Source organism: Lactuca serriola, chromosome 1, assembly GCF_051521515.1.
Source record: "Lactuca serriola cultivar US96UC23 chromosome 1, Lser_US96UC23_V15, whole genome shotgun sequence".
NCBI classification, from domain to species: Eukaryota; Viridiplantae; Streptophyta; class Magnoliopsida; order Asterales; family Asteraceae; genus Lactuca; species Lactuca serriola.
Window position 1 is genome coordinate 43,343,790 of NC_136408.1, and position 17,372 is coordinate 43,361,161.

At 41.0% G+C, this 17,372-nt stretch overlaps 1 protein-coding gene across 1 annotated transcript; it reads right to left on the reverse strand.

Annotated features, from left to right (window-relative positions):
- Nucleotides 1-12,029: 12,029 nt before the first annotated feature.
- On the reverse strand, nt 12,030-13,802 carry LOC145086066 (gibberellin 3-beta-dioxygenase 4-like). Its single transcript, XM_079023797.1, has 3 exons — nt 13,066-13,802; nt 12,589-12,961; nt 12,030-12,371 (listed from the first exon to the last, which is right to left on the reverse strand). The coding sequence occupies exons 1-3, from the start codon at nt 13,596-13,598 to the stop codon at nt 12,162-12,164; spliced, it is 1,116 nt and encodes a 371-aa protein (XP_078879923.1). The 5' UTR covers nt 13,599-13,802; the 3' UTR covers nt 12,030-12,161.
- Between the last annotated feature and the right edge of the window lie 3,570 nt (nt 13,803-17,372).

Below are 17,372 nucleotides of genomic sequence, written 5' to 3' on the forward strand. Positions count from 1 at the left end.
TACTATAGCCTCGAGCGGCGTATGTGTTGTATACGGTATTTTGGGGAACTCACTATGCATTTATGCTTACAGTTGTTGTGATATGTGTTTCAGGTACCAGTGATGAGCGCGGGAAGGCGCCGTCATGATTCGTACACACACTTGTGGAGTTTATGTTTGAGATTCTGGGGAGATGTTTTGTGATGATAACATTTGATACAATATGTTTTGACATTATTTTATGAGTAAATGTATGTTTTAAAAATGAAAAATTGTTTTGAAAATTTACGTTGTTACAAGTTGGTATCAGAGCCTTGGTTTGAGGGATTCGGATGCACCTCCGGGCGTATCTGAACTCAAACTGAGGATTTGAGGAAAATTTTGATAATGAAGTAAAATTTTTTAAAAGAGTAAAAAGAGTTTTGAGAAAAACAGAGTAGAGCCGTGTGTACGATCAGTCAGCGCCCGAACGGTGAATCCCCAAAAGTACCCTTACATTATGTGTTATGATATATGTTATGTTACATTATGCATGCTAGCGTAGGCTAGGTATACATATTAGGACTAGAGTGTCCTGATTTGTGATGCCTTAACCTAGGAGATTTCTGATGCTGAGATGCTTTGAGAGCGAGTAGATAGTAGTTAGGAGCTCATGAGAATAGAGTACTTGTAATCCAAGATCCAAGGAGGAGGACTTGGAGTGAATGTTGATGCGGTGTGATCAGTAGTATTGGGCCCGTACTACTGAAGACACCGGATCAGTGGGCATTCCAAGTAAGAATCTTTTGGACAACGGAGGACAAGTAGGGTTGTGTCATCGAGTATGAGTATGCTCGATCGAGTCTCTAATAATTTTTGTTGTATTTAAGAGGCATCGTGGTTGGGACTCGACACACACTTGAGAGCAGTGGTGTCATCGACGAGGAGATCCGTCGATTGATTCATGAGGAGGTGGTTGCTGCCATCCGGGCTGAGATTCCTGAGATGTTTGGGGACATCAAGACCACATTGATTGAGACTTTTGATGAGCGGTATGCCGTGCTAACTGCGGCTGCTACAACTACAGCTACTGCTGCTGTTGCTGCTGCCAGACCTCAGCGAGATGACTCACTGTTGTTTCGGGAGTTCAGCAACACGAAGCCACCAGAGTTCGATGGGACGCAGGACCCGATTGCCGCTATGAGATGGACCTCTGACATCGAGGGATGTTTCTATACGTGTTCTTGTCCAGAACACTTGAGGGTTCGGTTCGCCCTGAACCAGCTCCGCTTGGGAGCGAAGGATTGGTGGAAGTTCGTGACGGCGAATTTCACTTTGGCTGAGATTTCAGAGGTGACCTGGGAGAGGTTCACCGCTATGTTCAGAGAGGAGTATGTTCCCCCGGTGGAGAGGGAACGGTTGATTCAGGAGTTCTTGACCCTCAAGCGGGGTACTGATTCTGTGTCAGTGATCACCAGGAAGTTCCATGAGAGGGCGATGTTTTGCCCTGAGCAGGTGTCTTCTGAGCAGGCTCGTATGAGCCGTTATCTGAGTGTGCTGAGGAGAGATATTCGGGAGTTCGTGGCGAACTCGACTTACCGGACATTTGCTGAGCTCCAGGCAAATGCCCGAAAGAGGGAGATTGAGTTGGAGACTCAGGCCAGGGAGGAGGTCGAGTCACAGTGGGTGGATCGACGGCTGGCTCAGTCTCAGCCGGCAGCCAAGCGGGCTAGACCCGCCGATTCGAGATCTGGGGGCGTGAAGGGTCGCACTTGTGGGAAGTGCGATAAGAGTCACGAGGGGTCGTGCAGGGCTGGAGTATGCTACAAGTGTGGGAAGGAGGGGCATATCGCGAGGGATTGCCCCAAGGGATTTTCGGTTTGCTTTTATTGCAACCAGACCGTCCATCAGAAGGACGAGTGCCCTCAACTTCTTCAGGGGTCAGCGCCTGCTGCTAAGGCTACCGAGGTTCGGCCGGTGAAGGCCGAGGCCCCGAAGGCTCGTGGGAGAGCATTTCAGCTGACTGCGGAAAAGGTCCGCGCGGCGCCCGATGTTATGGTTGGTATGTATTCTCTATTCATCTTTTATTTGAGTTGAGTTTTTATGCTTATATGATGATATGCGTAGGTACTTTTCTTGTGAGTTATGTGCCTGCTTTGGTATTATTTGACTCGGGTGTGAGTCGGTCGTTTGTTTCCGTAGCATTTAGTCAGCACATTAGTATCCGTCGAGAGGCGTTGGATCGGCCTCTGCGAGTTTCCATAGCTGATGAGCGAGCAGTGTATGCTTCAGATGTGATTCGAGGATGTGTCCTTGAGATCTTCGGTGTGGAGTTTCCGATAGATCTGGTTCCGATCACGATGGGGGACGTGTGTGTTATAGTGGGTATGGATTGGTTGAGCCGATATGGAGCTGTGATAGACTGCGAACGTCAATTGGTGACGATTCGAGACCCTAGTAGGGGAGTTCTTACGATGTACGAAGAGGGTACACGTACAGGGTCAGCATTTTGCTCGGTTGCCAGAGCAAGGCAGAGTTTACAGCAGGGCTGTAAGGGATTTGTGGCATATGTGATGGATGCGAGGGTTGATTCAGAAAGACCGAAGTCAGTTGATGAGTTTCCGATAGTGTGTGAGTTTCCGGATGTGTTTCCAGAGGAGTTGCCGGGTGTGCCTCCGGAGAGGCAGGTAGAGTTCGGTATTGAATTGGTTCCGGGAGTTGCGCCTATCGCCAAGGCGCCTTATCGCCAAGGCGCCTTATCGCCTTGCGCCTCCGGAGATGCAGGAGTTATCCTTGCAGCTCCAGGAGCTGCTGGGGAAGGGGTTCATCAGGTCGAGCAGTTCGCCATGGGGGGCGCCTATTCTCTTTGTCAAAAAGAAGGATGGTTCGCACTGGATGTGCATTGATTATCGGGAGTTGAACAAGTTAACGATCAAGAACCGTTACCCGTTGCCGAGGATCGACGATTTATTCGATCAGTTGCAGGGAGCATCTTGGTTCTCCAAGATCGATTTGAGGTCTGGGTATCATCAGGTGAGGGTGCGGGAGGAGGACGCCCAGAAGACAACATTTCGGACTCGTTATGGGCATTACGAGTTCGTGGTGATGTCTTTTGGACTCACCAACGCACTGGCGGTGTTCATGGATCTCATGAACAGGGTGTGCAGACCGATGTTGGATTGCTCAGTGATCGTATTCATCGACGACATATTGGTGTATTCGAGATCCAGAGAGCAGAATGAGGAGCATTTGAGGGAGACCCTCGGAATCCTGAGATCGGAGAGGCTTTATGCCAAGTTCTCCAAATGTGAGTTCTGGCTACGAGAGGTTCGGTTTTTGGGCATCTTGTTAACCAGAATAGGATATTGGTCGATCTGGCCAAGATTGAGGGGGTTATGAGGTGGGAGGTGCCGAGATCAGGAGCTTTCTGGGTTTGGCCGGCTATTATCGGATATTTATTAAGGATTTCTCCAAGATCACCGTGCCACTCACCAAGTTGACCCGGAAGGGTGTTGCGTTTTATTGGGGTCCGGAGCAGCAGACCTCGTTCGAGACACTTCACCAAAAATTATGCGAAGCCCCAGTGTGAGCCCTTCCGGAAGGGATGGAGGATTTTGTGGTATTTTGTGATGCATCGATATCCGAATTGGGATTGGTGCTTATGCAGAGGGGTCACGTGATAGCATATGCATCGAGGCAGCTTAAGCCTCATGAGTCGAGATATCCCACTCATTATTTGGAGTTGGGAGTGGTAGTGTTCGCCCTCAAGATCTGGCGACATTATATGTATGGGGTTCGGTGTACGATATACACGGACCACAAGAGCTTGAAGTATTTGATGGATCAGCCCAACCTGAATATGCGCCAGTGGAGGTGGTTGGACGTGGTCAAGGATTATGATTATGAGATCCTGTACCACCCGGGCAAGGCTAATGTTGTAGCCGATGCACTGAGCCATAGGGCGGAGGGCGCCCCAATACGAGATGTTTGTTTAAGATTGATAGTGATGACCCCGGTGTTGGATGCTATTCGTGGGGCCCAGGCTGAGGTTGTGAAGCCAGAAAGCCAGAAGAGAGAACGAGTTGTCGGGCTGGTATCGGAATTCGTTACCGATAGCCGCGGGCTTATGACATTTTAGGGTCGGATTTGGGTACCGTCTGTGGGCGGAACGCGTACCATTTTGATGGAAGAGGCTTATCGATCGAAATTCTCGAACCATCCCGGAGCCACTAAGATGTATTTGGACCTGAAAAAGGAATATTGGTGGCCCTGTATGAAGAGGGATGTCGCATGGTTTGTAGAGAGATGCTTGACATGTCGCAGGGTGAAGGCCGAGCACCAGCGTCCACATGGTAAGCTGCAGCCATTAGAGATTCCCGAGTGGAAATGGGAACAGATTACCATGGATTTCATCACCAAATTGCCAAGGACCGCGAGGGGTGTCGATGCAATTTGGATGACTGTGGACAGATTGACGAAGAGTGCTCACTTCCTGGCCATCAGTGAGAGCTCTTCCGTGGAAAGGTTGGCAGAGATGTACGTGAGAGAGGTGGTATCGCGACATGGAGTGCCGATCTCGATTGTCTCAGATCAATATGTACGTTTCACTTCTAGATTCTGGAAGAAGTTTCATGAGGAATTGGGTACGAAACTGCATTTTAGTACCGCATACCACCCACATACTAACGGGCAGAGTGAGCGGACGATTCAGACGCTCAAGGACATGCTCCGAGCATGTGTGTTGGATTTCGGCGGGAGTTGGGACACGTATTTTCCCTTGGCAGAGTTTTCTTACAACAACAACCATCATTCGAGCATTGGCATGCCGCCCTTTGAGCTGTTGTATGGGAGGAGGTGTCGGACCCCTATTTGCTGTGGAGAGGTAGGGCAGCGTGTAATGGGTAGTACCGATATTGTGCTTCAGACGACAGAGCAGATCCAACAGGTCATACAGAGGTTGTTGACCGCTCAGAGTCGTCAGAAGAGTTATGCGGACAAACGCCGGTCCGAGCTCGAGTTTCAGGTCGGCGACTTTGTGCTCCTGAAGATCTCTCCTTGGAAAGGAGTGATCCGATTCAGGAAGAGGGGCAAGTTGGGGCCCCGATATATTGGTCCTTTGTTAGGGTGCAAAGTCACTCTTGGATGTAGTGTTTTATGCTTACCCTCTTGTATGTGTAAATGGGTTGAGTCTTTCCTATAAATAGGAAGTGAGTGACTCCCATTATGTAAGAGATTCCATTTGGAGTGTTACACTAGAGAGAGAAACTTTGTACAAACCCATTTGTATATTCTTTCTAGATCTAATAAGAGTTTACAAATATTTATTTACTCCTTGTGTTCTTGATTTTACATGATGATTCACTAGATCTTTCTAATTCCGCACATGCCATCATAATCAACACCACTACAATTAGTATCAGAGCGGGTGTTCTTGATTTGATCAAGAATTGATCCTTGATGGCTTTCTTGATTTGGTGATTCATTTTATGATCTTGGATCTTTGTGTTTTAGAGAGTTTTTGGATTCTAGAAATCGAATTCATCTTTGATTCTATTCATAATTCGATTTTCTTCACTAGAATTCAAGTGATTTTTGCTTTCTCTCTTTAGAAAACCCATTCAAAATCACTTTCTCTCTCTAGAATTCTTCAAGTTTTTGTGATCATGGTGGATTTTCCATATGTTTCTTGGATTGTGATCATTGAAGATATCAAATACAAAGTCAATGAAGATTAGTTTTATGGGTTGGTGTTAAGCAAATTGATTTCATGGGGTAATATGGTTTCTTATGGAGGTTTGAAGGATGATCATGGAAGCTTGGTATTTCAACCACTTTGTAAGATTGCATGGTTGAATAAAATTGCCTTGTCCATATTAGTTCGTAGTAGAAATCAAAAGGAAGGAGAAGAAAGAGATTTGTTCAATAAGAAATATGTTTCTCTTGTTGAAGACCCAAATGATCTTCGTGCTCTTAAGTTTGTTGAAGTTCTTGACAATGGAGTTCAATGTGATGTTCTTGATGTTCAAGAAAAAGGAGTTCAAGTTGATTCTCATGATGAAAAAGTTTTTTTGCTCGATTGGAGTTCAAACCGATGATATTTTGTGTTCTTGTGATTCGTTTGAAGGAATGATTCTTTATCGGAAGCCGGTGATCCAAGAAAATCACAAGTATCAAACTCCAAAAGATTTGATTCAAACTCACAAAGTTGATGTTGTGGAAAGTGGGTTTGTTCATGAAGTCAAGTCTTCAAGATGCAAAAAGATGAGAAAGAAAAAGAAGAAGAAGATCAATCGCAAAAACAAGCGGGTTTACTCACAAAAATCGTTAAATGTTGTGAAGCCGAAATCCTTTAAACAAATTTGGGTTCCAAAGCAACAATCTCCAAGTGTTGCGTTGAATTTGAAGTCAAAACCCAAAAGTGTTGGTGGTTCTTTTGAAGATGTTCTTGGATCGTTGAAGAACATGAAGAACACGAAGAACGAGCTGTACATCTCGCATGGTGGGTGGTACAATGTTCGATTTGGAGATTTTCTCATTCCGACAAAAGAACCAAGATCTTCCAAATTTGATTCGTTCGTTGAAAATGGATCTCGATTCGTGAAAAAGGTAACTCAAATTCTCAAATGGATTCCAAAACGTCCATGATTTCGATTCATATTTTTCGTTTTTCATTTTTGATCGATTTGTCTCGTTGGATCAAATTCATTTCAACACCATTGGTGATCCAACAATATTTTTTTTAGATCAAGCCCAAATCAAACATTTAATTTTGTTTTGATTTAATCTTGAGCCCAAATCACATAATTCGTTACTGTTCACATTTTTTTAGCCCAAAAGTGTTTGATTCAACTTCTTTAAACTGTGAGCATCACAACTCGTTAAATCCATTCGATAAGCATCATCGCCATATGCTTATATGAGTTGTACGTTTCGATTGTACAAGTAACGCATCTAATTACACGTTTGTTCTTGAGTTCCGCTTTCATCTCTTTGTTCCTAATAATCAATGATTGTTGGTTGTGAGATTCGATTTCAAATGATTTGTATATGATGAAATCGATTTGCTTCATGTCATAGGGTAGAAATCGTCAAATCAATTCTTTGATTTTGATGAATACCTTACAAGAACTTTGAAATTTTGTGAAGAGGATATGAAGAACAGTTGAAACAATCCTATTTTGATCTCAAATTTGTTATGAGAATCATCAATTTGGTGTTTCTTGATCTTTGACTTTGAAAAGTCAAACTGTGAAAAAGTCAAAGTCGATGATTGTGTGATGAAATGATGAACTGGTAGATGAAATCGATAGAGACAAGTTGTTTTGAGTGTGTGTGTGTGTGTCGAAATCAAGTTCAATTTTGACTTTAATTTCGAATTTGGATGAGTTGTGTTCTTCATGACGAACTCTATAAATCGATTGGAAACGATGGATGGGAAAGAACTGAGAACTGATATGATCGATCAATGGTTGATAGCGAAATCAATATAAGAGGGTTGGATAACGAAGTGAATTGCGTAAATGGTTTGTTTGATGTCAAATGGGAAGGCTGTTTGAGATCATTCGCATCAATCGTTTATGGTTGGAAGAAGATCGATGTGTACCTAGTGATTTCGATTTATGATGAATTCTTTGAAAAGAAATGTCGACGTGTGATGCTCATATTCGCATTTGAAATTGCGTTTTGGATTTGAGTGTCTAAATCCAATAGCTTAAGGTCCAATGGTCTGAATAGATGGAACTCATTGGAGTCGAGTTTGATTTGAAATAGTTCGTGTTGGGATAGAAATCGAGTATTCAATGTTGGTATTTTGATTTTGATATTGCGAAAGGTCTCAAGATTTTGGAGTCGACACTGGTTTCAGATGATTGAGTTTGTATTTTCGCATATGAGTGAATATCAAAATCATTTCGCATCCATGTTTCAATATGCGAAAGTTGTTCATTTGCATCTGTTGAAGTCGATGTGCGAAAGATTATTATGCGAAGCGTTTGTAAGGAACGTGCGAAGCGATCGATCTGTATAACGTGAATTGGGGAAGAAAACAGAAGTTTCGAAAAGAGTCCCTGCAGTTTTGTAATATTGGCACTTTATACCCAACTTCGCAAACGGGTAATAAAAGCTGAGAAATTGCAGAATTTTCAATTCTGGTCCCTGCAGTTTGTGAGAATTTACATTTTCTATCCAGTTTCACAAATGGGGGAGAATTTCGCATATTTGGTTGTTTTTGGCGCAATGGGTTCCTGTAAGTTTCAGAAAGTGACAATTTATACCCGGTTTTTGAAAAATCTTGCAACTTTCACCCAAAAAGTCAAAAATTTTCATAAATTGGAAATTTTTGTGTCGCTTTTTCGTGATTGTTTTTCCGTGCAAGATTTTTGGTGATTCATTTTTGCTACACATCAAGGGGGAGTATCGTGAAGACTATTCCTCGGGCGCTTCTCACCCTTAATGGGTTTTATAATCATTTTTTGATTATAAAAAGGGGGAGAATGATGGGTATTCGAAGCTTCTCGGGTTTGTCGAATATTCATTTGTGGATTTGAAGACCGATGTTACTTCGAGGGGGAGTTTGGTCTTGATCGCGCTAGCTCGTTGGAGATTGAAGCCGGACATCAAATCCTAACTTTGAGGGGGAGAATGTTAGGGTGCAAAGTCACTCTTGGATGTAGTGTTTTAGGCTTACCCTCTTGTATGTGTAAATGGGTTGAGTCTTTCCTATAAATAGGATGTGAGTGACTCCCATTATGTAAGAGAATCCATTTGGAGTGTTAGACTAGAGAGAGAAACTTTGTACAAACCCATTTGTATATTCTTTCTAGATCTAATAAGAGTTTACAAAGATTTATTTACTCCTTGTGTTCTTGATTTTACATGATGATTCACTAGATCTTTCTAATTTCGCACATGCCATCATAATCAACACCACTACATCCTTTCAGGGTAATCTCGAGGGTAGGCAGGGTAGCCTATCGTTTGGAGTTGCCAGCAGAGTTGGGTCAGATTCATGACACTTTCCACGTGTCGCAGCTGCGAAAGTGTATAGCCGACGAGTCGGCAGTGGTGCCACTAGAAGATATTCAGGTGGATGCGAGCCTGAATTATGTTGAGAGACCGGTGGCGATTGGGGATCGGAAGATCAAGGTTTTGAGGAACAAGGAGGTGCCTCTGGTCTAGGTCCAGTGGCAACATCGGAAAGGGTCAGAGTTAACTTGGGAACCGGAGCGTGAGATGCGGGAGCAGCATCCAGAGTTGTTTGCAGAGTGAGACTTCGAGGGCGAAGTCTGATTCTAGTGGGGGAGAATTGTAACATCCGGATTCCCAGGTATTATATTTTGTTCTTTTATTTTTGGGTGTTTTGAGGAGACTCGGCGAGTTGGCGTCTAAACTCACCGAGTATGGTCGCGGATTCGTATGCGAGTTCACAGCTAGACTCGGCGAGTCCATGCTATTTAATGAAACCCTAATTTCCAGGGTTTGAGACCTATTTAAAGGGTCTTAGGGCCATCATTTGCGGCCACCAACCCCCAAAGAGAAACCCTAAGAGATCTAGAGTGTTTGTGAGGAAGGAAAGGCCATTCTTGATCCTTTTGTGGGTGTTTTTGCAAGAAGGAGGTGACCAAGGCAAGAGGAGGCTAAAGGAGGTGCGATTTTGGGGATTCCTGAGCTCATAGAGACCATATTGAGGTATTTTGCTCGAACCTTCTTCAGTTTTGGTGTTAATTCTTAGTGTTAGGGTTTTCTAACCCTTTTAGAGGTTGATTGAGCGGAGCATTTGGTCCCTTCTCGAGTTTATGTCTTGGATCTGGACCCAAAGAGGTCCAGAGACCTTGATCCTTGGATCTTTATGAGTCATTTTGGGAGCCATGAGCTTGGGATGTCATTTTTGGGGCTAAATCACCAAGTTAGACCATTTTGATGTTGTATGAGTGTCAAGGTCTGAACTTTACGTGATTATCATGCTTGGGAAGGCCAGATCTATGAATATATGGAACAGATCTGACCTCAGGAGGCCTGTGGAGTTTGTGCATGGCATGAACTCGCCGAGTCCGAAGAACAGACTCGACAAGTAGGATGAGGGTTTCCCATAAATCACTCGGCGAGTGGACTTGCCAAGTTGGGGAATAACTCGGTGAGTCAGGGTGAGTCAGGGGGACTAGAGTTCAAGGCGGAACTCGCCGAGTTGTTCTTGAGACTCAGCGAGTTGAGTCGGGGTGGCCCTGCGATTCATGCCAGGTGGAACTCGTCGAGTCAGGGGAAGTACTCGACGTGCCAAAGGAGGGGCTAAGAGAGTCAGTGGACACGTGTAGACTCGCCGAGTCGCCCTAGTGCACTCGACGAGTCGGGTCAAAGTTTGACCGTTGACCTTGTTGACTTTTAGGGTTGAGTACACTTGTATTTATGAGAGTATTTACTTTATGTGATTAGGCGGAGGCTAGATCACTTTTCTACCAAGTCAGAAATTTACCGAGACACCGAGGTGAGTCTTCTCACTATACGTTACCTAGAGTGGTATTATGTGTGGACCAGAGGGTCTTATGTGTTATGTATGAGATTATGTGCTATGTGTTATATGTATGTTGTATGATGTTATAGACCGGACCAAAGGGTCCAACGATACAGACCGGGCCGGAGGGCCCAACGAGCTATGACCGGACCAGAGGATCCAACGAGCTACGGGACTGGAGGGTCCCGTTGAGACACATCGATCGGAAGGTCGTACTATAGCCTCGAGCGGCGTATGTGTTGTATGCGGTATTTTGGGGAACTCATTATGCATTTATGCTTACAGTTGTTGTGATATGTGTTTCAGGTACCAGTGATGAGCGTGGGAAGGCGCCGTCATGATTCGTACACACACTTGTGGAGTTTATGTTTGAGATTATGGGGAGATGTTTTGTGATGATAACATTTGATACAATATGTTTTGACATTATTTTATGAGTAAATGTATGTTTTAAAAATGAAAAATTGTTTTGAAAATTTACGTTGTTACAAAATAGATAATGTTTTACAATAATGATAGTTAGTTTAAGCGTGATCAAATATCTGCTATATAGTACAAGCTCTAAAAAAATGAATTTTTAAAATAATTCGGGTAATTCGGGTATACCCGAAACCCAAACAATGTACCCTTTACCCGACCCTAAAAAAAACCGGGTTACCCGATTACCCGAAAAAATTTACCCGATACCCGATTTATCCGATACCCGAAAAAATCGGACGGGTAATTCGGGTATCGGGTATTTTCGACAAAGCTACGTTTAACAATATAATCTCCTCCTACTGTTAAATTTAAGATCAGCCGAGAATTAGCCAATGGAGTCGAAATGAAAGTTGTAGATCTTGTTTTTATCTACACGTGGATATAAATAACGTCGAAAACGGAGCTCATATGCGAAAGTTACGGGGTTTAGAAGTCGACAGGGTGCTGTGCGAAATCGGGTGACGTGGTTGAATATGGGCCAAGGCGTTCTCCCCAAGGCAAGCCACCAGAAGGTGACATGTGGCATGGACTCGACGAGTAGAGCTGTTTGCAGCCTATAAATAGAGGTGTCGGGTTCCCTTCATTCTCCACACCATCCAACTTCACTTTCTCTCTCTAGTTTCTTTCTCTAAGCCCCCCCCCCCCCCCCTAAAGTCTAGGTAAACTCCCAAGGAAGCCCTGAGGCTCCCGAAGCCCCGAGAAAAGAGCCTTTCGGCTCAGAAACGTTGCTCCAGCGAAGCCCCCGGTTTTGAGAAAAACCCGTTGTAAGTGAACTACGCCTAACCTATCTTTAGTATAGCTTATGTTTTAATATAATAATGTTATTAGGACTTTATAATAAGTACTTTGGCTATTCTTATATGTATTTTTTTTACATAAACGGCTTATATGTTTAAGACTTTCGTATGTTGGAAGATTTGGTGCTTCCCTATAATTTATAAAATAGATCCCCGCAGATTTTTATATAGAAACGGTGTATGTTCTAAAAAAAAGTTTACAAAAATGATCTCTACTTAATAGAAAATGTACAAATTACATCCCTGCAAAACAGGGGTAATATGAACCTAGTTGTATGGAAAATAGATATTCAAACAAAGCCATATATGTTCCTTTATAATTAGACAATAAATACCTCACGCAATGTAATTTCTCTCTATCATGACGCCAAATAATAACAAACGAAAAAACTTTTACAATGATATGAATGTTTGGTTAATTAAGTAGAAATATAAGAGAAAATATTGTAAAGAAGGATTAAAATCAAAACCAAAAAGAGTTGGTGGCCAAATGTTATCGTGTTGTCCTTTTGGTCTTTAGGTACAGGTGGAGGAGGACTATACAGAAAAGCCATTGATATATAATTCTCTAGTTCCCCTTTGAAGATTGGCCTCCCTATAACATGTTTGTATTTTCCTTCACTCCATGTCTGCATCACATTAGTGAACAAATTAACTACCCATAAATCACTCTTCTAATAGTCCGATGCACGTTGCTTTTTTTAAAATTTAGAATATATTAAAACATTCATAATCTATAATTATACTGCATATGATATGATTATGGTAAGCATGAATTTTATTAATAAGTAATAACTGGTCAAATATATAGTATAGACAAACTTAGCCAGTTAGCCAAAACGATACCTGCAATTGGTCGCCAATGGTGATGACCAACGCATTCTTATCTGGTAAAAACGAAACCCAGCCTTTCTTGGAGTAAACATGAAACTCAGAAGATCCATCACATACGTGAAAGCAGAGTGTGTGTGAGTGTTCGGATCCTCGAATCAGCATTCGGATCACATCATATCTCAATGACTCCATATATTGATCGTCATTTGATACTGAATCTGAATTCTGATGATGCTTGTAGATGTAACATATAGACCCATCGATTTCTTTCTCTTTCGTTTCAAAATCATCGAAGCTTAATTTTGGAGTAGCAGAACCAATAAACAATTTCAGTAGAATTTCGGATATCTTTTCGATCTCAGACATGAGGTTTTCCATTTTTTCACTGCAAAAATTCAATTGTAATCCAGATTTCTTTCGTGATGTAATGTTGCGATGAATCAAGTCATCAACAGAAAAAAGCTGATGAGAATGAATGAATTAAATTACCTGAAATTCGAATATTGAATTGGCCAAACTTCCTCCATCTCTGTTTTCAACGAATCGTCTCTACACCAGACGAACTCTTCATTCAATTCCTTATCGTCTCCATGGAACTCAACAAAACCGTATAACCGTTCAGCAGACCTCGAAACAGCAGACTTCTTCTCCGGTGGCAACTGGAACACTCCGGCTCCAGAATTGATCACGGAAGACAAAAGTCGATCGGAAATTCCATGGTTGACGAGTTCAAAACAGCCTGTTTGTGCGATGACTTTAATAACTTCCGCAAAATGATCATCCAAAAAATCAAAAACGTTTGGTGCTCCAAAATCAAGTTTGGGTAGGTTCTGGATCTTCGGATTTTGGCGAGGAAACGCCCGATCTGGCAAGACAAGGTCAGGCACGTGAAGCGAGCGGAGAAACTCAGTGAGTACATCATCGTTGGCGACGGAAGATCGACGGCCTGAGGCAACTGGAGACGGTGGTGGAGCACGGAAATCTGAGAGTATGTGGCGCGATGATTCAGGTGAATTAGCCATGGATGTGATCGGAAGATTGTCTGGAATCACACAGAGGCACCTGATCTTCGATCAAAAAACAGTTGTTAATCAGGTTTTTTCAGATAAAAAATGTGTAAGAATTTGTGTAGTGATTTAATATGAAAAGGAAAGAATTTAGGATGAAGCAGCAATGATGTGATTGTCTGGAACCAATCCCACATTCCGGCCCAGTCAACACTTTTTCTGTTTTGCCTTTTTGAAGCTTTGCTGATGAATTTAAAAAGGCGGGAATCAAAAACCCGGTTTTCTTCCGAAATACTGACAAGGGCCTACTGGTGTTTCCGGTCCAATTGGGCCGACTGTTTCTTATTAGTTTAAATGGGATGGGCTTTGCAGTCCAATAGTTGGGTTGGTCCGGTTTTTCTCTTTATGCTAATAGACAGGCCGACCTTGTTAAAATTGGATTCATTATAAAATAGTATACAGTTACAGTAAAGAATCACTTCAATAATTGTCTCCTTTCACATTAAGATCTTTAATATTGTAGATATTGGTCTTAGATTCATTATTATAAAAAAGATTAAATAGAGTGTTGATAGGTATAATAAAAGAACAAGAAATTAATTTTTTAAAGAACAAAAAGTGTTCCTAGTGAAATTTAAGTTTTTCTTTATATCCATTCTTAATTGATTCTGCGTCGTCAAGGAATTTTTCTAAATAACTGAAAGGTAATAGTGAGAGGGAATAAATGGTTTGGAAAGTCATAAGATTAGTCATGTTGATCATATTGTTTCTCGGAGATATTATAAAACAGTACTAAGTTTTTCCATATAAGTAGGGAAATTGAGTAATCTAATCCATACAAATGATTTTTCGAAAAAATAATCAAACTTTCATAAATTTTTGAAAATGATTGGTTTGTTTAGAACAGATCATTCCAGAGTGACCTTCGGGATACCGGAATAGTATTTCGGATAAGTGTTCTAAAATTATAATGCTTATTATTTTATTTTATTTATTTATTGTTGTTGTTACTGGGTTTATTGCAAAAAATAACAGTGTTTGAAGCCTTAAATCTAACAAAAGTAATAATTATATAAAGTTAAATATGTTTTAAATAATACTACAACGCTTAAAGGGACCCATATTTTTTCTTAACAAAAGTAATAATTATATGGTTCATTCTTTGGTTGAAGCATCTATCGTATATGATTTCCGTGTGATTAACATCTTCATGAACCAACATAAAAAAACTCATAATCCTCTATGCTATTAGACTGTTGTGGTATGTTTGCGGCCTTTTTAATGGTGAATTTGAAAACTCTCAAGGGGATTGACATCAATGGGTTTGGTACCCTTGATACCCACTAGGAGTTTGTGGATGCAGGCTTGCATAGTTATAAACCAAGATGTATTTTCTAAAAAATTAATATTCTTCCGGTGATTATCGTATATATTCATTTTAAATGTCTTGAAATCTAAAACACCCAAAAACCAGTGAGCACTCGGTATATTGAGAGGAATGTAAAGCTGCACAAAATGTTGGAATTAAGTAATCATAAAATAACATTAAATTATAAATAATTATTATGTGGGTATTATAATCGAAAAATATTTATACCGTATCACACTCAAACCAAGCCGGGTAATAGATTTGTCAGTCATGTCACTCTAGTCAAATGCATTCGTGTTAAAAGTTGTTGGCACAAATGTCCACGGAGCATTGTCCTCTCTACACTCTATCAACAATGAGATCCACATCATGATGTGTTGCCAATCAACACATGTATATAATAAAGTAAGTATTGTTATTTGAAGCTTAGTACATATTGATCACATAATTATATAAATTACATCGCATCTCAACCAACTCACATAACTATCCACATATAAGTTTGTCTAAAACTCAATCGTCGGTATACCAGTGATAAAACAATGCGAAAACAACAGGGAAACATCTTGTTCTTTATATAACGTGGGAATGGAAGGGTCTAAAAGATTGTCCAGTGATGCTGGATGTTGTCATGCAAAACATTTCTTCTTCATATGTATACATTGGGACTTATACCATACGGGTACAATTTTTTTGGCATTAAGAACGCCTAAGAGGTGTTGCATGCATTTTGTATTGTTCTTAGGGAATCTCTTTTACATTCAACGACTGATTATATGCAGACGGTTGCTCAGGTCCATTATTCCACGACTGATCAAGTGTATCCAACCCATAATCATGTTCTCATAAGTAATTGTAGTATGTACCAAATGACTTGTAGCCCAGCGGTATCAGGTGGTGTCCTCCCTCTTTGAGGTCGAGGGTTCAAGTCCCGTTGTGGACATAGGTGTAATAGGTGTTGTTAGCTTACGAGTAGATTAGATTTGCCGGTTCAAAAAAAAAAAAAGTAATTGTAGTATGTTGTACCAACATCATCCATGAAAAGTGCATGTACAATTCAATAGTATTTAACTATAAATGATGCGATAACAACTAGATTGAAATAATTAATAAAGTACCTCCACCCCTTTTGTGGTACCCACAACATCTCCAACAACCTTATTATTAAGATTTAGAAGCATGACTACCATAGCTTCAAGTTCTACAAAACGCATCTCATGTTCCATCAACTGCTCGCGACATTCACGAATTAGTAATAATAACTAAAGATTAACAACATCATACATGTTGAAATCATCAAGGTTGGATAGCAAAGCAAAATACTCATCTATCACATGTTGACAAGGCAAATGCCTATTGAAACCTTTATCTAACAAATATACGATACATGCACGTACCTTATGCTCGTTCTGTAACTCATTAAGCAAATTGTCAAACACATTAATCACCTGTTCTAATTTCACAGAGAAATTCTTCTCGATCATGGGAAATACATGTGAACAAAAGGCGGTACCGAAAACGGAGACAGTAAAATAGTCACCAAAGTGGAAGCCGGTGAGAAGACAAAATTCTTTCTTTTTGAAAGAGTGCTCGTAACCCCTAATCTCAAAAACCATTTCCTCAACTTCGCTTTGAGGGTCCGTGATAACTTCATAGAAAAACACGTAATGTAGAAGTAAATGTTCCCCTTCTACTGCATGAATGTCTAACCACCTTCCAAAACATGTATTTCAAACACAGTCTCGCATGTCGGTCTATCTTTGAGTGCTGCAAGAAATATACACAACGATCGTAGGTTGCAAGTTAGTGTAACTGATGCATCAAAAATCTCGTCATTCTACAAATATGAAAGTTCCATTGAGTTTAAATTTTGTTTCGGAGTGAAACATAATGAACATTTCAATCATGTTCTTCGCATTATGGAATGTTCTTCGTATTCCATACTACTTCATCGCATTCCGAAATGGTATTTTTTGTTTCAGTTCACATTTTTGATGTATCATACCCTAATATAAATAATTAAACTAGTATCGGGTTGGTACTAAATGTAATGTTAACGTGTATTATAAGTCTGAAATATGTTTGTGCATTTCGAACATATTATTCATATTCCAAACTAAGTTTCTAAGAACAAAAATTTTATAATTAAACTACTAAAAGTGTAAGAGTAAAGGATTTCCATGTAAAACAACTAGGTCATCATGATCGTGTTCCATATCTTAACTTTGAAATGTGTAGTAGTGCCCGGAATGTATCGGAATGAGTTTGCGAATCGAGATCCAGAATGTGTCAGAATGAAATTCGGAAAATGGTTTTGTAATTCGAAATTGGGAATAAGTCGTTTTAGTCTAGAATAGGCATTCCTAAGGGTATTTGATGGGTCGGCCGGGATAGACAATCTGAAATGGACTCCGGAATGG